The 23,563-nt window shown below is 44.8% G+C and overlaps 1 protein-coding gene and 1 long non-coding RNA gene across 2 annotated transcripts; one reads left to right on the top strand and one right to left on the bottom strand.

The window, feature by feature from the left end:
* Positions 1 to 892: 892 nt before the first annotated feature.
* Positions 893 to 3,988, top strand: Fgfbp1 (fibroblast growth factor binding protein 1). Its single transcript, XM_042674757.1, has 2 exons — positions 893 to 986; positions 2,906 to 3,988. The coding sequence occupies exon 2, from the start codon at positions 2,924 to 2,926 to the stop codon at positions 3,635 to 3,637; it is 714 nt and encodes a 237-aa protein (XP_042530691.1). The 5' UTR covers positions 893 to 986; positions 2,906 to 2,923; the 3' UTR covers positions 3,638 to 3,988.
* A 10,747-nt stretch (positions 3,989 to 14,735) lies between these two features.
* LOC122104059 lies at positions 14,736 to 22,943 on the bottom strand. The gene is made up of 3 exons (XR_006146875.1): positions 22,863 to 22,943; positions 16,222 to 16,330; positions 14,736 to 14,902 (listed from the first exon to the last, which is right to left on the bottom strand). It is a non-coding gene; the product is annotated as an uncharacterized LOC122104059 (long non-coding RNA).
* Between the last annotated feature and the right edge of the window lie 620 nt (positions 22,944 to 23,563).

Raw genomic sequence — 23,563 nt, 5'->3', positions numbered from 1 at the left:
TATAGCTGGAAAGTTCACTATGAACACAAGCTGTTCTGCACTGCTCAGTTGCAGTTAAAAAAAAAAATGGCCAGCACAGTGTCGTAAGTGTGGCACTGTCGCTGTCTTCTGTACACAGTGGGTGACAGATAGAGGTGCTGCGAGTTTCAAGAGTTTGACAGAGTCACACAGCTGGATGGATAACGGTGGCCAGGATCTTTACTTAGGTCACCTTGATGTGGGGCCCTATCCTGCAGCACGGTGACCGTCTGTGAGCTGCAGGTGAATAATTTTCAGATGGAATGCCAATACCAAGAATTTCACTTTTAACCACTCCCACAGGGTCCATGGAATTACCCACCCACACAATCATGTCAGGTGGCTAAATGAGAATAGAGACTGAATACACACACACACACACACACACACACACACACACACACACACACACACATCTTCAGCAACTTACAGTTGCTCATTTTTATTATTTCTTGAAAATAGCAAGGTGGAAGAGAGCAGACCATGAATATGGAGAACCTTCGCTTTGACTTTGGGAATCCTCTCTCCCAGACTCTGTAAATAGGGGAAAGGCATTCAGTGTTTCCACGGGCCAACTTCTCCATTATTATTCTACCCCCACCACGGATGTCACTGATGGGGACCTCAAGTCACCTAAGGGGGTCTTGGTGAGGCTGAGCAACGTTTCTATGCTGGATTCCGGGTACCAAAGGGATGGCTCTCCCCAGAGAAGCAGGTCTAATGGTGTACATATAAGCCCCTGCCTGCTGGAGTGCACACAAAACTTTTCTTAGAGGAACTGGCTCCCGAAGGCGTGGCTGGGAGGAGCATGAACAAGGCTCCACAAGTATGGGTGTTGTCAGAAGCCAATCTTCTTGGGCTCCTATATAAACAGCCAAGCCTGCCTTGCACTCAACTAACAGGACCGGAAGCCAGGACTCTCCTTCCCATCATCTGGGATTGCTCTGCAGCTGCACGCTCACAGCAAGGTAAGAGCCTGGCTCTCTCCGGCACTTCACTACCAGCTCCCAATTCTCACCCTACATGAGGCCCTGGGCTTCCTTGGGTCTAGATCTGGGTGGAAGCTGAGTCTCAGGGTCATGAGAAATGGGATTTCACCTGACATATCTAGCCTCCTGCCCCACCCTGAATTTCTGTAGCCCAAACAAAGCTTGTGATTGCTTTTTCTATTTTCAAGTTTTAAGGATGGGTGAACTCCTAGACAGAAATTTGCTGGGCCTTCCCTTTACTCAAACAAAACCTATCTATCTGTCTATCTGTCTACCTACCTATCTACCTGTCTGCCTATCTATATATCTATCTAATAAATCAGAGTGCAAATTATATGAATTTTTTGTTATAATGACCTATGTCAAACTAAGACTTCTACAGTTCATAGCTTTCCCATTCCTTGCCATTTTTTTCCAAAGGGGAGAATAAAGGTGAGAAGTAAGACCTGATCAGGAGAGTTGATTATAAATAGGAAGAAAGGCACAGCCCGTTGTTCATAGCATTTGCCACTGCTCACTAAAGAACCTTGTACAATTTACTTATCTACCAGAGCTGTCTCCTGGGGGTGATATGGTCTATGAATAGCTATGTGAATAGCTAGGTGGCAGAGTTTGGGGGGAAAGGGTGGGCAGGAGGAACAGCACTTAAGTTCATGGCAGAAGTAAAGCAGAAAAAGCTTGCCTCATACCTCCCCTCTCTCTCTTGCCAGTCCTAGAGCTTGAACTCAGGGCCTGGGTGCTGTCCTGGGCTCTTTTTGCTCAAGGCTAGTGCTCTTGAGCAAACAACACCACTTCTAGTTTTTGAGTGGTTCATTGGAGTTAAGTATGTCACGGGGACTTTCCTGCCTGGGCTGGCTCTGAACCACGACTCTCACATCTCAGCCTCCTAAGTAGCTAGGAGGTGTGAGCCACCGGTGTCTGGCTTCTTACCTCTCTTAAATGTGCTAATGAAGTCTCTTCAATTTAGTGTTATCCTAGTGATTCAACAATTTGTTTTCTAAAAAGTTTTCTACATGTCCACACTGTGCCATCCCAGAGCACCGGAAGTCAATTAGACACGATCCTTGCCACTTGTGGACTAATCTAGTTGAAATGCATCCCTCTCCACTCAGTTTCGCTTTGTTTCATCAAGTCAGATACCCCCCATCCTCCACCTTCCCCTCCTACTTCTTGCTTCCCTGGGGCTCTTCCTCTTGAAATGTTCTCGCTGCCCTCAGCTATACCCAGCTCAGCATGCCAAACCCTGTGAGTCAACATTGCTTATCATGACATGTCATGACTCTTACCATATCCTTTCTCTTTTTGTGATCGTGTGTGTGTGTGTGTGTGTGTGTGTGTAAGAAATCCAACACTGAAGGTAGAAGGGTTCATGTTTACTTCAGGCAATACTTTGATTTCCAGAGATGGAATCTGACTAGTTCAAACTGAGGGCAGAGACAGGACAGACGGTTTGGTCAATGCTATTTAAAGGCCTCTGAGCGGTTTAAGCCTTCAGCTTTCTCATTCATCGGGGCTAGGCTAGTACGTGGCATGGGGTAGGTGCTCGGTTAATGCTTGCTGCATGAATGAATACAGATTGCATAAGTGAGCAAATGAAAGAGTAAATGGATTCTTGGAGGATTTCACAAGGCTCTGGGTGTGGCGAAGGAATAGATGAAAGAGGACAGCTTTTGAGATCCTCAAGACTCGGATCAAATGGGCCTGGAGAGTCTGCTCAGCCTGGACCTCAAGACTCAGATCAAATGGGCCTGGAGAGTCTGCTCAGCCTGCGATTCCAGGAGCCAGTCAGACTCCCAGTCTCCTAAAAGAGATAAGTTTGTTTTAGGTCAGAAAGATGCCAGCCATCAGCCTGGCACCCTGGTGCTGTCTGCCTGACCTCTCTGCCTTTTGTCCCCCAGGCGCTGTCTAGCTGAGCGATGAGGGTCCACGGCCTCACGCTGCTCTCCGTGCTCTTCCTGGCTGCTCATGTGCTCTCTGAAAAAGGCAGACATGGAGCAAAGAGCGCAGAGCACAGGATATCCGACAGGCATCCATCAGGCCCTCTGGGAAAGGCCCAGTCTCAGCAGAGAAGCAGGGCATCCAACTCTATGACCAATGGCAAATTTGTCACCAAAGACCAGGCCACGTGCAGATGGGCCGTATCTGAGCAGGAGCAGGGCATCACCCTGAAGGTCGAATGTACTGGAACAGACCAGGAATCTTCTTGTGTCTTTGCCGGCAACCCCACTGAATGCCTGAGGCACCACAAAGAGAAAGTCTATTGGAAACAAATTGTTCGGACACTGCGCAAAGAGAAAACCATCTGTGGGAACAACTCCAAGAATGTCCTGAAGACCAGAGTATGCAGAAAGAAGTTTCCAGAATCAAATCTCAAGCTCATATCCCCTCCTCTGCTTGATAACATGAAGCCCAGGAAAGAGGAAGCAGAGCTCCTTCCTAGGGAGCCAGACAAGGTCAAAGAGGACATCTCTAGCCCAGCGGTGACCCTGACCATGACCATCCAAGACACTGAGTGTGTGGATGACCCGGAAGTGGCAAACCAGAGGAGGATTGCCCTGGCATTCTGTGGGGAGAGCTGGAGCTCCATTTGCTCTTTCTTCCTCTCCATGTTCCAGGCCACATCCTGCTAATGAGGTCGGGGAACAACCTGACTAAGAGATGTAAAGTCACCTGTTCCTCGGGCTGTTGTAAAGCTCTTCACCTTCTCCGTGGGATATAAACTTTTGGGCTATAGGAGTGCAGTTAAATATTTAAACAATTTTATAGTTTTGGTTTTTATGGTTGGTACAACAATTTCCCTTATATACAAAGTCCTTGGACACGTTTACCTCGATGTATGCTTCCGTGGCCACAGAGCTGTAAGCCTATGAATAGTCAAGAGCAGTCTTTCAGCAAAACAAACTAGAGTGATGATTCCAGCAAAATCCTGCCAAATTAACAAGGATAATAAAGCTCTGGGTGTTCTCAGAAATATGTTTAAACCATTGTTTGTTTTCTCTACTTCTTGAGTTCTAAAAGAACTCATGGCCTCTCATACGGGCCCCATATGAGAGTGGAGGAAATGTCTAAGAATGAGTCCCACTTCCAAGAAGTTCCCTGATGGAACCTACTCTAGATTCTCTCTTCACAGTTCACCCATTTCCCTATGGTGTTGATGGAATGTGATAACTAGGACCTCTGTGTTAGCTGGGATGTGGTCTGCCTGGTGGAAAATATTATGTGTTGTACTTGTTATGTGACAGGCACTGTGCCAGGTTCTTTCCATGGATTGTGCATCTATCCATTATTTACCCATTTATTCATATGGCTTATGGAGCTCAGACTGCTCCCAGTCTGTGTGTTAGACACACAGCAATGCATCCAAGAGGGATGGTCTGTCCTTACTGATGGAGAAAATGATAATAATAAATGTAATTCTATGCATCAGTGAGAGAGAGCCAAGAAAGGAGGAGACACAGGTGTAGGATGGAAGGAGTTTTTGACAGGTGGGCCTAGACCTAAATAGAAAAAGTGAGCCAGAGGATGTTTATGCGTAAAAATGTTTCAGGTCAAGGGGTATATCAGGGGAAATGCCCTGGCATTATAGTTAACTTTTTTTTTCAAATTCCCTAATTTTAGTATTTTGTCAGTCCCTCATGAAAAAGCAAGGAGTAAAAGCAAAATAATTTTTTTTCTTTTAAAGAAATTCTGGGGAAAGAAACCTCTCTCTTACTTTTTCTCTTTGTCTCCTGGCTGCTATGAGGTAAGAAGTTCTCCTCTGTTGCCCACTGTGGCCACAGCAGGCCCAGAGGGACCGTGAACCCACACTTCTCAAACTGTGAGCCCCAAGAAACCTGGCCCGTTGTTAAATCTTGGAAAGCATGCATGTGTCACAGCATGGAAAGCTGATGAACACTCTGCCATGCTCACTGTCACCAAGAAGGGAGACAATACTCCATTCAGGTATCTCCTGACTTCAGTTTCTGCTCCAATGAATGGATCCTCTGAGCCAGGTCACCTCATCAAGACAATGGGGTGATAAACCCTAGTCTCCTGGAAGACTGATAAATCTAAAGCCCCATATGACTGCCCTTAGGCACTGTTGGTGTTCAACCATGACCGTTTGAAATCCACAGTATAGGAGTGGGTTGTGGAGGGAGGCGAACACTTTCCTGGTGAGAATTCTCTAACTGGAGGAGTGTTTTTGTCTTGTATAGTGCCATATGTGACCAGGTATCATTACTGACCCAGTACTGAGAGACAATGACCTCATCCCCCCTTCCCTCATTGAATCCCCTCAACAAGCCTGTCTGGAAGGCGTTTTCTAACTGACGAACACGGCAAGATGGTGAAGTCACCGTGGCAGAGAGTGCAGAGTGATTCCTCATCTAGAGGTTCGCAAGTGCTCTGAGAAGCTAGAGAGGAGAATGGCCTGGGGGGCTACATGAGTGATCCAGACCTGACCGTAAACAGGATTCATCAGTCCCTTCCACGCTCTTATGGAGAGGAAGTTCCAGAAGCGGACACTTCCGTTTATGCTCAGCTTTCTATCATCTTCCCATCTGGGGGATGGGAGGGGATGCTTTAAGATCACAGTGCAGCATAAGGAATAATAGCACAAGTTTTCTATTGGCATCTGTCTCATTTGTGCCTATCTATTATTCTCCATGAGAACCTTTTTGATATGCAGGAGCCCTCTTGTAAGTGTGTGTGTGTGTGTGTGTGTGTGTGTGTGTGTGTGTGTGTGTCCTTTGATGTTTGATTCCCCTTGATTGAAAGAGATGGGAAGGCTTTAGGTAGGCACGAGGCACTGAAGGATATCATGTCTACATTTCCTGAAGCTACTCAGAGGCGGGACCTCTCTGTCCCTTTATGGATGCACACCTCCTCCCTCAGGCCCCGCTCACGCCCTGTGGTAGCTGACAATCCCACCAGTGCAGACTTGAATGGCTGGAATCCAGAACTCCTCACCTGGGCTCCTTCCCATCTGCCTTCTTTTCCCGCCCTGCCTCCTAAATTGTTTCTGGTAGAACCAGCACAATATATATCAAAGTTGGGGTGTTGGGGGCTGACAGTTCCAAGTACAAGTTCAGCCCTGGGGTTTTCATAATGCCTCGTGAGCAACATTCACCTTGAAATGGCTTCTTAAAAAATATGTCATGTGACAATATGTAAGAAAATATCTATTAGGCTTTATCTAAGGGAATGGTCCAGATGGTGGAGTGGGGAGAAGATTCCACAAAAGAGATGGTTTTAGAGCTGGAGGGTTTGAGCTAGATGATCCAGGGTGAGTGTTCATAATGTATTTGGGATTGTGGGTATTACACGGCACGGATGAACCTACCCTTCCATTGCCACGGTGCTGACACATGACCCCTTTCTATACATATTGGGCGAGTAGATGAAAGAGGACAGAAATCATGTGAGGACAAAGATTATGGGCTTTAGAACAAGAGATGCCTGGAAGTTGGGTTCTAATTGTATAACTCGGGATGAGTTATTTTATCTCACCTTGTTCCTCTACAAAATGGGTCTAGGAGCATGTGACCCAGTTGCAGTCTCCTTAACTGAGTGAATAGATTAGCTGAGAAAGGAGATAAGGAGGTGATTTCTAAGAAACCTGCGTAAGATTCAAGAGAGTCCATGCCAAGGAGCTGCTTGGGAGCACAGAGCCTGGCTGGCCCTGATCGCCGCTACCTGAAGGCTCATGGGAGCCGTACCCTGTCTGGCCTGAGCAGAAGCAGTTTTCCTGACACAGTAGGAAGCCGGAAACAAAGCTGGATCTTGCAGGCAGACCTTGAGACATACTTCCTCTGCCTTCCATTGGCTTCCTCTCCCTCACTCTATAGCTAGAATGCATCAGGCTCACTCCTGCATGGCTCCCTGGGTCATCTCTTCTGGTCATCCACACTTAACATTGCCAGCTAGACCACTCCTGACCTCCACGTGCTCACTCAGTGCCTTCAACTTGGCGTGTGAAAACCACACTTCTGATTTCCCATGCTATCTTTTCTCCTCAATTCCTCCTCCCCCCACGCCCAATCCCTCCCGTCTCTTCTCAACTCAATTCATGATGACGGCCCCCTTCTAATCACTCAGGTAAGAAGGCCTTTGAGAGAACTATTTGTCTTTTCACCCTATTTATACAACTTACTCACAAATCCTGCACTCTCTACCTTTCTAGTGGTGTTCTAAACTGTACGTCATGACATTTGCCACCCTGGTCCATGTGCCAGCCTCTCTTTCCAGATTATTGCAATAGAGTCTTCATGGGTGTCCTCTTCTTTGACCTTGACTCTTGTGGTCTATTCTTACAAAGCAGCCAGAGAAACTGTTTTGAACATCCCATTCCATTTTGAGCATCTCATATTTCTGCTAAAACTCTTTAATGGTCACCTTATTCAGTCAACTCCAAAAGAAATTCTTGTGCTTCCTTCTGAAGCTATGTGACCCAGCTTTCTTCATTCTAACCTAGCCTCCACAATGTGAGCCACACTCTCCCTGAGACTCACCCAATCCTATTTTATTCCATATCCCACTTATTATCATGCGACACGCACTATATTTATCCATACTACTGCATGCTTATTACCTGTCTCCTACTAGGACATAGGCTCTCTGAAAGCAGATTTGTTTAGTCAATGTCTGGATGTCCCATTCAAGCACCTACCAGGCCTGACCCTGCTTAGCTTTTGAGATCAGACAAGATCAGGGGCATTCGGCGTTGGAATCCAATACCAGAATCTTGATACATTTTTAAAGAAAATTCAACACAAGGACATTATTTCAATGTAGATAGTGCTAGACCTCAATTCCTGTTCTAGCAGTATGAATAAAATTAAAGTGTTAATCCTTGAGAAGTGTCCATTTTCTTATCTGTAAAACGGCACTCAAAAAACTCTTCCTTATAAATTAAATGAGGCAAGGCATATGAAGTACAGAATTCTCGGCTTGAAATATAGTTGGGAGGGCTGGGAAGGTGGCTCAGTGGTAGAGTGCTTGCCTTGCATGCCTGTGGCTCTGGGTTCGATTCCTCAGCACCACATAAGCAAAAAGAAAAGAGCCGGAAGTGGCCCTGTGGCTCAAGTGGTAGAGCGCTAGCCTTGAGCTGAAGAGCTGAGGGACAGCGCCCAGGCCCAGAGTTCAGGCCCCACAACCGAACCCCCCCCCAAAAAAAGAAATATACTTGGAATATGATTGCCATGCTTTAAACATACATATAAACATACATATAAAATAGTAAAACTGACTAAAAGTTGTTTTGAAAAGGGGAATGGGGCATAAAAAAGAGTACCCTTTCAGCAAAAATAAAACAAGTAGGTTATATGCATGTATGGAAATAACACAATTGATCCCCTTTGTATAATTCACATAATGAATGCTAGCTACTACAAGGGATGACATTGTCAGAAAAGAATTGTCCAAAAAGAAATGTGCTCATTACCTTACTTAGGAAAAGATAACCCTTCTGTACACTATCTTTATAATAATAAAAATTTTAATTTAAAAAAAAAACAGAACTTTAACCACTATTAGCTCTTTTGACTAGTGACCATCATCCTCTCCTAAGTGTTCAGTCTTTCATCCAGGTCAATGGCCAAGTCATCATCCTTCTTAGCTTATGTGTGTCTGATTATATGGACTTCTCTTCCTGGCTTGTCTTCCATCAGTCTGATGTGGAAACAAGGTTTTAATCTTAGGAAGATGTGTTGAAAAGCTACGAACTAAGAAACCAAAGAACCTGAAATGTGGCCTTGAACTTGCACTTGGAATGCAGACACTGCTGTGGTACTATTACAGAGAAGCATTGGGCACCATTGAAGGATTTAGGAGCTGTCATCAGAAGGTCAGAAAAGGGCTTTCTGAAGAGGCAATAGCTGTGCTAAGACATTAGGGTAAGTCTGCAAACCACAAAGAACAGCCCAGTCAGCACCATGGAGGAGGGACCTCCTCAGCTGTAATAGTAAAAGAGCTAGCATGTTAGTCTGCAGTCCTGGGGTCCTCTGACTTTAAGCCCTGTTCCTCAGCCTAATTTGCACAACCAGGTCTGAGAGGTCCCAGATATTCTGAGGGCCCTTCTGTGGGTGGTGTGTCCCCCATTCTGGCTGCTTTAAAGCGTTGATAGTCAGTAGTATCAGGATTCAGGGAATAAGTCTCAATATGCAGCATCCACATGTCTCTTGACGCTACTCAAAAAACCTCAGGGTTGAGGATGAGATTGTTCAACATGTCCTTGCTGGTTGTTAATTGTTGGTGTTGGGGACTATTCTTATTCTGTGCATTTAGGGTGCTTAGCAGAGTCCCTGGCTGCTACACCTGAGGTGTCTGGAGCCATCTTTCAAGTTGTGACAGCCAAAGGTATTTTCAGAAGATTGTAAGTGAAGACAGCATCATCACTCAGTAAGAGCAAGACTATGGGGGACCTGACAGGAAATTCCTAGTTCTTTAGGCCACCTGCACCATATATGTTCTATTAGGAAGAGAAAGAGAGAGGATTCCATATCCAAGCCATCTGGATGGATATGAAATGTAAGATATGGGTGGACAGCTCAGAGTGGATCATGGTTAGTTGTTGTTATTGTTCATTATCATTACCTCATCTTGTTGCCATTTCTTGTATTATTAGTGGTGCCTGTGAATTTCAGGGACAATATGGTGTCATCCATTTAGTATGATGCTTGAGGATGGACCTGAGCTTTGTGTATCCTAGGCAACCTCTGTACTGCTCTGCGAACTTGAACTTGGTATGCAGACATCTCTGCTTTTCACCTTCTTGTTGCAGCATAGGTTAGCAGTGAATAGAATGTGTGTGTAACCACGAACAGACTTTCTGCTTTAATCACCTTGAATATACCTTCCCACTTGCTTTCTGATCTTCACTTATTTTGATGAGAAATTTTATTCATATTGAGCTTTCCCTGATTGTAATAGGCCACTTTTTCTTGCTGATTCCATGATGTTACTTTTTAATTATCTTTGAATTGTTGTACAGAGGGGTTTCAACTCAACATGCTTATTTATGAGTATGATCAATGTCATTCCTTTCATTGTTTCCTCCTGATCTGTCTAGTCCACACGATTTTGCTTTTATCTTTATATTTCAACCTGTTATACCTACATGTAGACCTGTTTGTACTTATACTATTTAGGTGTATTAAAAGTCTTAGTGAGGTAGATAATTGCTTTCAGCATATTTGGAATTTTCTTTATCACTACTTCAAATATGTTGTCTTTTTTGTTTCTCACCCATTACACAAGCAAGTTTACGCTTCATAGACTCTGTTCATTTTCCTTCAGTCTTTCTCATCCTCTAGTCTTCATACTGGACAATTCCTGGTGATCTATATTTAAATCCAAATACTCTTTCCTCAGATATTGAGCTACTTTAATGCTTTGTCATTTTAAATTTGCTCTGTGAAACTCCAGAGGGTGGTGTATAAAGGGGTTACATTTACATAAGTCAGGTAAAGAGTACATTTCTTTCTGGACAGTGTCATCCCTTCCCTCACTTCTCCCAATTTTTCCATCCCATCCCCACCCATAAGTTGTATAGTTCATTTTCAACATAGTGTCCAGTGAGTATCATTACTGCATTTGTTCACCTTTTGTCTTCCATTTCTGTGCCTTTCCTTATACTCCCTAAGACATATAAACAAACAGGACAAAAAGAAAAGAAAAAAAAACAGCAAAAAACCCTCGTTTCCACTTCCTGGAGTTTATTTTAATAAGTATTATTTTGTATGATCAGATGTACATAGGCTTTGTGCCTTTCTGTTCCTCTCCTGAGTATTCTCCTGTGGTCTCACTGTGTGTGAATGCCTAGAATCTTGTATAATTTATCATGTCCTGGTGTATTTTAGATCTAGCTTCCACCTATGAGAGAAAGCATGTGCCATTTGCCTCTCTGAGCCTGGCTTTCGTCATTTACCATGATTTCTCCTAGGTCCATCCATTTCCCTGCAAATGACATAATATTATTCTTTCTAATGGCTGTATACAACTCCATAGTGTACAGTTACTACATTGTTTTGGATCCACTCATCTGTTGTAGGTCATTTTTTTAAAGGTCTTCAAAAAAGGAAAAGGGCAAGAAAGAATACATTACCTTTTCCCTGGATTTCCAAAGTAACACACATGCATAACTACAGAACAACCAGCTACCCAGGTGGCACAAACGGTTCAAAGGAAAAAGTAGCATAACTCCATCCCCTGAAAGCCAAATTATGATGGGTGTCCTACTATTGGAGCCAGTCTGATTTCCTGCTAGCAGGAAAGAAGCAGGCAAATGGAGAGAAGGAGGAGGGGCAGCTGTCATCAAAATACTTTATGTTCATGAGGGAAAGAGGAACAAGGGACTCCTGAGAATGCTTTGGGAAGTGGAGAAGGGGGAATGGTGGGAGAGAGATCATGATCAAGATGCACTGCATACATAAGTGAACATTCTTAAAGAAACCCATTGTACAACTGCCTGATGCTAATTTTAAAAAGAAGATTGCCTTACCATTAGAAAATTAGATTATTGCTAATAAATTAGCAATAATAAACAAAGCTGTTTAAGAAACATCTTCAAAGACAAATCTCTTTTTTAAAATTTCTATGAATACTTTTTCTTAAGGATACTGTGAGGTAGATTAAAATGTCCAAGATGGGCTGGGAAGGTGGCTCAGTGGTAGAGCACTTGCCTTGCATGTTCGAGGCCCTGGGTTCGATTCCTCAGCACCACATAAGAAAAAAGCCAGAAATGGTGCTGTGGCCCAAGTGGTAGAGCGCTAGCCTTGAGCTGAAGAGCTGAGGGACAGCACCCAGGCCCAGAGTTCAGGCCCCACAACCAGACCCTCCCCCCAAAAAATAAAATAAAATAAAAAAATAAAATGTCCAAGATTTTGCTTTTGGAAAATGCTTCTTATTTTTGCAAAGTGTAAACACTCATACATAAGGAGTTGAGTGTCGTGAGTGTTTAGGCATCTGTTACTCTCCTAGATATTCATATCTCACTTATTCCCACCCACTAGGTGGTTTTGAAACAAATCCCAGACATCAGCTTGTTTCATTCATAAATATTGCAACATGTATCTCCAAAAGATAAGCGTACACTCATGTGTAAAGCTCTTGACACATATCACCAACTGACTGCCAAAAGATGTTGCAACAGTTTCTGTTCCCATCCACAGTATGTTCATTTCTCCCCACGGATCAGCCTGGGTGAGCCCTTGAAGGTAGAGGGAACAAGCAAAGCTGAATCAGATAATTCAACAGAAATCATTAAAGTAAGGAGACAAAGATGTGACAAAACTAAAAGAGCAAACAGGGCCCAGTGAAGTGACCCATTACCCAGCTTCACTGTGAGCAGGCCAAGGGCTGGGAAGAGATGTTATTGACCAGAACATAGGGTCTAGGACACTCTCTTGAGCCTGTGAACCAAGGCAGAGCTGTTGCAGCAAAGGAGGCTCTGTAGGAAGAAACCACCTGAGGGAAATGGAAATGACCCCAGAAACAGGGAGAAGCTATGTCTTGGCCTCCTCTGCTTCTGCTCCCAATGGCCAAGACTAACTAGAAACCAGTAGGTAAAGAAGCCTGGGAAATGAGTTTGATTCTATCCCTTCCTTTGCTTCTACAAACAGCAAAGCAGGGGAGGGGTCACTGGGGAAGAAGGATGATCTGAGAGCCTAGAGGCCAAACAACAGTGCTTTGAGCATGGCTCTCTTAGTTAATGAATGAGCTACCATAGATTAAAAAAAGATCTGTAGGACTTCAGAGCAGGATGAGTGGCGATCAGAAGACACACAGTCGGGGAAAATACAAAGTAGGACAGTCCATTTTAAGAAGAATCTGTTAGTAGTTCTCAAAATTGAACAACACAATTCCTTTCAGAGATTTATGCTTCATTGTAGTTGTACAACCAGAGTATGTGTAAGGACATTCAGTGGGATGTTGTTTACACTATCCAAAGATAGGGAACAACCAATGTGTCCATAGGTAATGGTTAAAAACAAAGGCCCACATCTCTTGGTCCAGTGGTCCCACCAAACCTAAATAGTGGATCTACAATGGAGGAAAGGCCTCTGAATAATCTCAGTCATTGGACTCTTGAAATTTCTGCCTCATTGGGATTAGCAGCATCAAAGTAAGAGCCAGGGCAGAAAGCTCCGTCACTAACAGTTTGATCAATCCTAAAAGAGTCAACAGAGTAAAGTTTTCTATGTGCCATGATTCTGTAGTGAAGTTTGCACAAAACTCCACAGCTTCCTTAAAGTAAGATAACCTAGCACAGGATGAAAACTCAGCACAGAACATAAAGACTTAACCTGTTTAATTTGGTCCCATTTGGAAGGGCATTTGAAAATAGATTACGCATAATCCCATTTTCTTATGTGAAATGAATTCAAAAGAGATACAACAGGATGTCAACCTGGCTATATAAACAAGGATATTTAGGTTTACAATGAATATCCAAAGCACGCATTCATCAGTCAACAGAACGTGTGCGAAGAATATTATCTGCCTTGATGATTTGAGGGGTGTGAATCTTAATTTTTTTCCCTAGCTTGTTGAAAAGTTGTAGCGCTACTTTTACTAGCATACTTAAGTGCCATGCCATTTTACAAATGCTTTACTTTCCTCATTTACAGATGGGACAAGCAAAGCTGAAAGGAGAGAGAGGGTCCAAGATGTATAGCTCAGAAACAACGGTCCTGGATCTAAGCACGACCTATCAGAATACGAAAGCACGATTTCTTAACCTACGCTGAACGGCTAGTGTTGTCAAGTTAGTGGGTTATGGGTGGCAATATGTCACTGCATTTTATCTAAAACAAGCGTTATCAGTCACACTGCTACAATCAAGCAAAGGCCACCAAGACTTACATAGCAGCAGAGCAGCTCCAGCAGATAGGTTGTATGAAACCAAAAAACCACATGGCTGCTCATCTGAAGAGAGTCTGCAGCACAGCCCTGCAACAGACATGCTGTAGTCCTATCAATGTTTTATTCTGTTCTCTATTGCTTTGGTGTCAAGCCGATCAGTTTGTCACCAGGGTTTCCCCCATTAGAATCCGGAATCCAGTGGTTCCTATGGCTTTGTTTCAACATGTAGTGACCTAAAGTCATTACCTTCAACAAACTATTTTTGAGTGGCTGGATTTGGATGCAGTTGTATCCCTTTGTTCTTTGGTTCAGTGTTCAATGTTCTTCATGACCTCAGCTCCATGGGTTAAAGTCAGAATTCCTCTTTCTATTCCCAAGCTTGCTGCCACCATGCTGTGTGTGACTGTGGAACTCTGAAGGCCTATATCCCTTAGAAACCATTCACTGAGGTCCTTCTAATTAAGTGTCAGGCTTTGTGTTTGAGCACATAGCATACTTGTTAGGACACGGATTTGGGAGCCAGACAGCCCTTGGCTGGCATTCTAATCCATTACTAACCATGTGGCCTTGGGCCAGTCCCTTCCTCCCTCCACTATGCACATGTTTAGGGCATCAACACCGTTGAAAGGATGAAAGAAGAAAGTAGTGTAAAGAGCAACTCTATAAGGTTCAGTTTCCTTCTCCCAATTCCTGGTATCCGGGTTCACTACACAAGTTGGTTTGATCAACAGCAACAGACCTTAAGGAAGAGAGTTTGCAGTGTTATCAGTGGTTCCTGTTTACCCTGGCTCAAGGGTTCCAGCCAAAGCAAATCATTTGGAAAAACAAAGCTACCAGGCTAAGACAAGGATTTGTGAAAGTCACTAAGTTCTAGGTCTTGTTTATTCTAGCACGTACCGATCACTTGTACTATATCATCAAAATTCTCTGAAAACAGACTTTGAGCATCTTAGCACATTTTAGAATTTTTCAGGCTTGAAGAAACAGGATTGTCCTGTGTTGCTATTTGTTCTTCGGTTGCTTTTAGCTTGTTGCCAGTTGTTTGGTGTGAACTGAAAAGATAAAAAAATAATGTAAGAAAAAAGATAGACTTATCTAAATGTCCAATACAGAGATTATTAACTAAAATAACCTGAAAGTGCTACAGAGAATTGGTTTGAAATCATCTAAATGTCTCATGGCAGAAAGAAAAAAAAAAATGACTGCTACTTTCTTGGAGTTTTCTGGTTGCGCCTGAGAAATAAGATGATACTAGAGAGATTGACGGATTTAGTTAAAGCATGTTTTGTGTGGCATGAGAATCTTCAGGGGAAATGACAAACATGCACCTAGAATGAATTGTGCAACCATAGTTAATTGTGACAAGTAGAAAAATGTGACAAGGCTAAGGGGATTGGGCTGGCGTAGTTAGTTGGGTGGAGAAGTAAGCAGGGAACAAAGTTCAGTTAAACAAGGTTGGTATGTACAGATTTCCCTCGGCCCCCTTGTATCCTATCCTGGGTGATGAGAACGCCGTTTTTCCTGCTGACATGAGAGCATCTCTCACATGGGAATTGCATGTGGAAGATAATCAGCTACTGCTTTTGAAATGCCTTTAACTCCCAATGTCAATACACCAGAGAGGCCTGTTCTAGAAGGCGGTTGTCCTGACTTCCTTCCCTCACAGCTCATGGCTTTGCTTGAGCAAATAGTTGTAAGTGATGATGTAGTCAGACCGAAATGTAAAGATAATAATGTGTTCGTACGCATGCGTGAAGGGAAAAAATAGTGTCAAGTCCATGCCAGGCTGATCTCAATACAAACAGAGTTGTAAGTCCTCTATGTTGAAACATTTACAACCTGTTATAAAATATGTTCTCTCTTCCCTGAACAAATATACTTTTCAAATGCTTTTAGGGATGGCCATAAAACATGAGATTCTTGGGTTCTGCAGAGTTCTAAACTGGGGAGCCAAAGCACGTGAGACACACTGGTTCTGAATCCCAGTACTCCGCTTTGCCTTGTCGCTCTCTTCTTCCCTCAATGCCCCACACCATGTGGAGTCTGATGTGCATGCAGCTCTTACAACCCAAGTCCTGCTCACACCCATTCAGATTCCATAAGCAGGTACCCTCAAGAGTAGCTTGTAGCTGGGTGCCAGAGGCTCACACCTATAATCCTAGCTACTCAGGAGGCTGAGATCTGAGGATCAAGGTTCAAAGCCAGCCTGAGCAAGGAAAGTCCGGGAGACTCTTATCTCCAATTAACCACCAGAAAACCGGAAGTGGCGCTGTGGCTCAAGTGGTAGAGTGCCCCCATTGAACTGAAGAGCCCAGGCTCAGAGTTCAAGCCCCGCAACCGACAGAAAAAAAACGACTAGGGTTGTACACACTAGCAACATGGTTTGTCCTCATGCGATCAGCCCGGAGAATGAGGCCACACAGACTGGGAGAGTGGGCTTGCATCTTGAATTCTTGAGTCTTGAGTATTGCCAAAGGAATCTAGAAGGCAAGGGAGTGTCAGCATGGGGTGGGTGATCTCCTGACCTGTCCACCTCCTGATGTATATGAAGGTGACCTCAGGGCGGTGTACTATCTCCTTACGATGCTGTCCCAAATCACCACAAACCTGGTGGTTTCAAACAGACAAACACTCACAACATAAAGAGTCAAATGTATTACCTGAGAGTCCTAGAGGTCAGCAGTCTAGCCTAGTTCTCAACGGCTCTGAGACCTGTGATGACAAAGCTTCTTCCGAGCCCAAAGAAAAGAATTCCTTTTGGGAATCCCCAAACTTGCTCGGAGGGGGGGGGGCACTCCAGCTTCCCGAGCTTCTTTCCTCACCCTGCCCTCTGCCCACAGCTGGGAAAATGTCTTCTACATCTTCCCCACATCAAGATTCTGAACCTCCACCCCATCCACAAGTTCCCTTATGCCACTGAGTGAACGATGGAACATTGTGTCCATCACAGGCCCAGTCTATAACCTGTTTTATATGCACACAAGCACTGGCAATGACTGACCTTGGGTAGATGAGATTATGCATATTCACTTTTTTTTACATTATTACTGTTAGGATATAAATTGGCATAAGCATAAAAGACTTTTTGTTGGTTTTGTGCTAGTACTAGTGCTTGAACTCATGCTCTCTCTTGGTTTTTATGCTCAAAGCCTGCACTCTACCACTTGAGCTGTACCGCCTCTTCTGGCTTTTTGGTAGTTAATTGGAGATAAGTGTCTAATGGACTTTGCTGCCCCAGCAAGCTTCAAACCTTGATCCTCAGATTCTAGCCTCCTATATAGCTAGGATTACAGGTGTGAATCACTAGCACACAATAAGAAAAAATATTTTTACTACCTCCATTTTGTTTAGATTAGGGAGTTACCTATCTCTTTTACCATTTGGTACCGAGACTATCTGTATGCCTTATCTAGATTAATCAATCTCAGCAGAATGAACACAGATAAAGAATCTGGCTGGCTTTCATTTGCAAAAATGTAAAGCAAAGCCATTTTTCTGTGTTTCTCTCTGGGAAGTATAGTTACTTCACATAAAATGGTTTCTGTGAATATATAATGGGCTTATTGTTGTTTTTTAAAGCATAGTCTTAAATCTTCTGTTTTAATTCCAATACAGTAAATGCCGAGACACACACAAGGTTTTGGCCATTCACAAGTCAATGTGGTTGGGGTCACTGTCCCGGAAGGTCAAGGGGGCAGGGACCTGGAGAGGCTTCTAGAAGGAGAGGTTGAGTCCCTGTGGGCTCCTTGTGGACCTACAATGAAGAAAATTGGCTTAAAGTCCTCAAGGAGATCTGGGATAATTAAGAAGGTGTTTAATCATGGCAATGTGAGTTCCTTTTGGTTTATTTTTTTTAAATCTGTGTGTGTGTGTGTGTGTGTGTGTGTGTGTTCTGCTGGTCTTGAGGCTTGAACTCAGGGACTGGGTAGTGTCCCCGAGCTTTTTTTTTTTTTTTTGCTCTCAAAGCTAGCACCCTACCACTTGAGCCACAGCTCCACTTCTGGGTTTTTTGGTGGTTAATCAAAGATGAGAGTCTCACAGATTTTCCTGCCTGTGTTGGCTTTGAACCACGATGAAAGGTGTGAGCCACCACGCTGGAGTGCGCACTTATTTTTGAGATAGCGGCTCATCTGTACTCCAGGCTGGTAGGGAACTTGAGATCCCTAGGCTAGCTACCAATCACAACCTACATCCCCTTAATTAACATAAACAAGTAGAGGGCAGGAAGCTCATTCCCCACCAAGATGAAGGGATGAGGCCCTCCTGCAGCCGCTTCCTGACTGCAGCAGTGGACAGCACGTCACGCCCAAGGCCTCAGTCTCCTCATCTGTAAAGTGGGAACGGGGGGGGGGGCCGGGGAGGATTGCACGGAGCTGCTGCGCACGCAGGGTGCACTAGTAGGTAGTCCACAGACACACCCTCACCTTCCATCACCCAGTAAACCCGCTTTCTCTACCCTCCTCTCCACCTCCTCTGGGGATTTCTCACGCCCTTGGCAGCTGCCAGACCCGTTTGCCTAATCTCACCGGGGAGAAGGGGCCTGGGCAGGGCCGCCCTACAGCACGCCCGCGGTGCCGCCCGGCCCCTCCCGCCGCTGCGGGCCGGCCCACCGCCCCACGTCGCCTCATGCGCGCGGGGGCCAATCAGCGCCGCCCCGCAGCCTGGGCAGGTCCTGGCTCCAGCTTCTCCAGGTGAATGGGCCAGGCGGGGCCCCACCTCCTCTACCTGCCGGGGCTCACGGAGTCTGCGCCCCTGCCCTGCCACCACCTCACCCATCCAGTTCTTGGTGAGGGCCCTCTCCTGGAAAGGTTATCCTGAGCCAGCTCCTAGCTCTCCCCTCCCTCCCTCCCTCCCTCCCTCCCTTCTACCCCCCCCTCCCTTCTTTCCTTCCCTTCTTTCTCTTATTTTCTTTTTCGTCTTGTTTTCTTCCTTTTCTGTTTTTCCTTCTTTCTCTCTGTCTTCTTTTTCTTTATCTTTTTCCTTCCTTCCTCCCTCCCTCCCTCCCTCCCTCCCTTCCTCCCTCCCTCCCTCCCTCCCTTCCTTCCTTCCTCCCTTCCTTCCTTCCTTCCTTCCTTCCTTCCTTCTTTCCTTCCTTTTCCCTTTCCTCTAAGACTCAATTGCTCATCCCTTTCAATTGGCAAAGCTGTCCAGGAGGCAAATGCAGGAGATAGAAAGCGACTTGCTGAGGAAGCTGAGCTGGTTCCGATCTGGAGGTGGGTGGGAGAGAGGCATCACCACCAAAGACTCCAAGGGGTGACTGCCATCTCCCCCCACCCCCACCCAGTTGCCTTTATCTGACTCTGAGACTTCTGACACCGGGGACGTCTGTGTTACGGGACATTAATTAGCTAAGGTCTGTTGAGTACTTCTAAAAGGGCAGACAAGCCGCAATTATGATATTATCTTAGTTCCTCTCCCCAGGGGGTTGGACGCGGTTCTCAGCTGGCTGAGGACAGCAAGGCCCAGGTGTGGTTGACACAACTGGGAAGTGACAGCAGGAAGCCACACTGTACGCGTAACTAGGATGTCTTTCCCTCTTTCTTAATCTGTAATGGACCAGTTGGCATCCAACTGAAAGCCAAAAGAGGGCATTCCATTTTAGTAGTGACTGCCCCGCTGCTTTGTTTCAAAGGCTCTTGTCAAAACGCCCTCCCATTTATTTATGTATTCATCCAACAAATGTGGTTTGAGCCTTGTTCAGACCAATATCCCTGTCTTTGGGCAGCTGGTGGAAAATGGAAATAAATGATACATATCTGAAGATCAGAAAATAAAGGGAAAACTGAAGTGAGGGGGTGGGGGAGTATATACAGGGAAAAGAGAGCAAGCTACAATGTGAAAGGAGTTTTCTAGGTGGAGGGACAGCACTTAAACGATTCTAAGACTGGAGCTGGCAAAGGTGGAGAGCAGATGGGTGGCCAAGAGGAGAAGGAAAGGTAGAGCGTGAGGTCCCAGTGGGGCCGGGGACAGGGCATGGTCATTACAAACACTGCTTTCACTCCAGCGCCATGCAAGGTCACTGGAGAGGTGGCCCGCTTCACAGGACCAGTGTGTTGTGTGCTACAAAGACACAAAATCCCAGAAGACCCTGGGTGGAAATAGATATTCCAGAGATCTGTTTGAGAACTGATGTTGGAACTGAGCTCTGGAGATAGAGAGAGGGGAGCTTGGTTTGTGTGTATGATGGAGTTGGAGTCCATAGGACATGGTGATGGACGAGGCCCAGCTTGGGAAGAAGAGTCAAAGCTGGCTTGAAGGTGGGACCACAGTGAAAGAAATGAGTGGCCATCGCCTGAGACAGGAAATGCCAGCAAGGGAACTTGGCAACTGGGATTTAGAATCCAGTGCTGTTTCTCAGAGATCGGGAGGGTGCAAGTCATCTGCTATAAGATGCTTCCCACTCTCCAGCACTCTGTTCTGTGACGTTCATTCCATTTTGACTTCTCTGTGCTCTACCTTCTCCTGTCCAGTGCTCCCCTGGCTTCCTTTCTCCCGCCACTATCGGGTAGATTCTACTTACCTTTCCCCTTTTAGGCAGTTGGCCCCTTGGATGGCAGGAGGGTCTAGTGTCACATCTCCCTGCTCTGAACTGGTCATTCCCTATGACAGGGCAATATGCCAAGCATGTGTGGTTCACAGATGGTCAAGTTTGTCTCTTTTCTTCCTTAAAAAGGTAGATGCTCTATCAGGGCTAGGGAGGGCTTTTCACGTTTTTGACTGCCATAGACATGTATATTAAAGTGCTTATTAAAGTGCCTTTTAAACATAAAACTAAGGTAGACGATCTCACTGTCTTGGGTGTCTGTGAGAGCACTTAAAACAGAGCTCAGCTCATGATGGCTGGAGCAGAGCTTTCTGATTTATACCTGTGGTAACTGCAAATCACAAATCTGGAATCACAGAGTAAACATTTCTCTAGCTCCAATGTCTTCTCCTCCGAGGAGGAAACAAGTCCCCCATGGGAAAACTTGCTTGTTTTGTGTCTTAGGGAATTGTAAAACCAGAGCCCAAACATCAGAACTTTTGAATTTTAAACTAGTACTCTTTCCCGACTCCCATAAAGCTTGAACCTTGGGGTAATGGCACCTCCCAAATCAGAGTCCAAGTTTAGAGTAATTGCTTAAGAACAGCACAAAAGACAATGTTGTGAAACAGGCCCTGTCCTGCTCTATTGGTGGTTGCATAGTTACTACCACTGTAGTAACTTGGCAATATCTAACCAGACTTTTAAATGAACAAACTGTATAATCCAACTAATCTATTGCTAGGTATTTGCCCTCAAATAAACTTGAGTATGTGAGAAACACCTGCAATGAATGATCTGTTGGTTGCAGCAGGGTTTGCATGATTAAAAATCTAAAAACAACCTAAAAGAACATACTAAAGAAGAAGCAAGATAAATCATACTTGTTCCTTCAAGCTGTGCAGCTGTGAATGGGAGATTGGTGTGGAAAAAAAATAGGAAAGTGTGTGCAAGATGGCTTCTTTTGTACAGGAAAAATAGGAGCCTGTCTATATAATATGTTTGTAATTATGTAACATATTTCTGGAAGAAAGCAGATGCTGACAGCAACTTTTGCCATGGAGGAAAATTGAGGAGGGAGTTCTATTGTTTTTCTATTATACACCATTTGTTTTTGTTTTGTTTTTCAATTTTTATATGCTCGGTGTCAGTTTTTAAGTTAAAAGAATTAGATACCATTTAATTCACATGTACTCATGTGAATTAAATATTAAATATTGCACATGCGTGCACATACACACACACACACACACACACACACACACACACACACACACACACACAAAAGTTGAAAGAAGGCCAGATGCCAGTGTCTCACGCCCGTCATCCTAGCTACTCAGGAGGCTGACATCTGAGGATCGTGGTTCAAAGCTAGCTCAGAAAAAGCCAGAAGTAGTTCAAGTGGAAGAGCCTTCACCTTGAGTAAAAGAAGTTCAGAGACAGTGCATGGGCTTTGAGTTCAAGCCTCCTCAAGACTGGGGGAAAAATAGTTGAAAGAGATCTTGCTGCTGCTTCCTTTGCCTTTAGCCAGATGAACAACTCTTCCATCCCTGAGGGAGGAATCCTGGCCAGCAACCACTTCCCTGATGCAGTGTACCCGTTTGGTAGTCATCTGCATGTTGATTCTTGCTGGTGACGGTTGACAAATTCAGTTATGACTGTGCCACCTCCTTGTCCCTGAGAAGCCAAGAAGGGATCCCAAAAAAAGAGTTGGCATCCTTCCCCTGGATGGTGCAGAGCTGGGCCTCTAGCTTGCGAGAGTGAGGATCACAGTGGCTCATGGGTGTGGCAGGAGGGCCGGCAGGCAGCCAGGAGCCCTGACCCAGCACCTCGGCACCTCTGGGCTGGGCGGACGCTGTGACCCGCCGTGGCTTCTGTCCCTTCTCCCTTACAGTAATTCTGAGGCTCACCGCTTTGCTAATGGTTTCCCTCTCCAACTTTGATTTAAATTCGCTTTTCTAATTTAAAAATTCCTTCCTTACAGTGATGGGATTTTTAAAATTGTTGTTATAAGGGTGATGTCCAGAGGGGTTACAGTGACATAAGTCAGGAAATGAGTATGCTTCTTTTTGGACAATGTCACCCCTTCCCTCGCTCTCTCCAGTTTTTCCCCTCCCGGTCCTACCTACAAGTTGCATAGTACATTTTCAGCATAGTGTCCGGTGAGTCCCACCGCTGCATTTGTTCACCCTTTGTCCCTCCATTTCTGTGCCTCCCATGATTCTCTCAACAACAGACAGGACAACAAATGAACAAACAAATGAAAGGGACAAAAGAAAAGGAAAGAAAACAGCAAAAAGAAAAAAGGAAAATAAAACACCTCTTGTTCCCAAGAGGTTTTGGTTTGTTTTGTTTTTCAGATAAGGTTTCTGCTACACACACACACACACACACACACACACACACACACACACACACACACACACACACACACACGTACACACCCTCAGCCTTGGGCCACAATCCTTCTATCTCTGTATCCCAAGTACCTTGGATTACAGGCCTGTTCCACCACGGTGAAGTCCTCGTTTTATAAATCTCAGTTCTTTGCTTTGCTTGCCCAGTTCCCTTCACAGTGGCCTACTTGCAATGTTCACACCCTTTAACCATCTGACTGAAATCCACGCCCTACTTTTCCTTCCAAGAAAGAGTCCCTTACATATTCACAAGGCTATGTACTCACCTCTTCCTAGAAGACTTTCTCAGTCCCTCTGCCAGAAATTATAGGACCCGCCATTATTTTTCCTGTTTTCCATGGGTAAGGAGAAAGGGGCCAACAGAGGACAGTGGATTTGAGAAAGGGAGAGAGATGCTATTGTCTAGTGGTGCATTTTTTCCCAGTCAGATATCCACCACACACGATGTCTTAAGCATAAGTTCCTCTATCCAGCCAAGGTTGAGCTTGGATTCTTTCCAGTACTGTGAACCAATAGACTTGCTCTTGCAGACAGCCCAGTTTGAGCTGTGTTCTCTGCCATTTGCAACCAAGGGAACCTTGATTCCATCTACTGTCAGCCACTCACTGTCTCCCTTGAACTTTAGTCAAGACTGTCGACCTCTATAGTAGCACTCTGCCATCTTCATTCATGTTATAAGGTAGACCTTCCCCCTCTCCCCCCACCAATCCCTTGAAAGCTCTCAGTAAAAATCAAGATTGCTCAGCAATGCAATGAGTTCTTTATTAATGTTA

The sequence above is a fragment of the Dipodomys spectabilis genome, unplaced genomic scaffold (genome assembly GCF_019054845.1).
Source record: "Dipodomys spectabilis isolate Male_0828 unplaced genomic scaffold, ASM1905484v1 ptg000021l, whole genome shotgun sequence".
NCBI classification, from domain to species: Eukaryota; Metazoa; Chordata; class Mammalia; order Rodentia; family Heteromyidae; genus Dipodomys; species Dipodomys spectabilis.
Note: the sequence above shows the minus strand (reverse complement) of the source record. Positions and strands in the feature narration are given on the sequence as shown.

What these genes read in the sequence shown, in the direction of transcription:
- Fgfbp1 (XM_042674757.1), top strand. Translation starts at nt 2,924, where the DNA reads ATGAGGGTCCACGGCCTCACGCTGCTCTCCGTGCTCTTCCTGGCTGCT.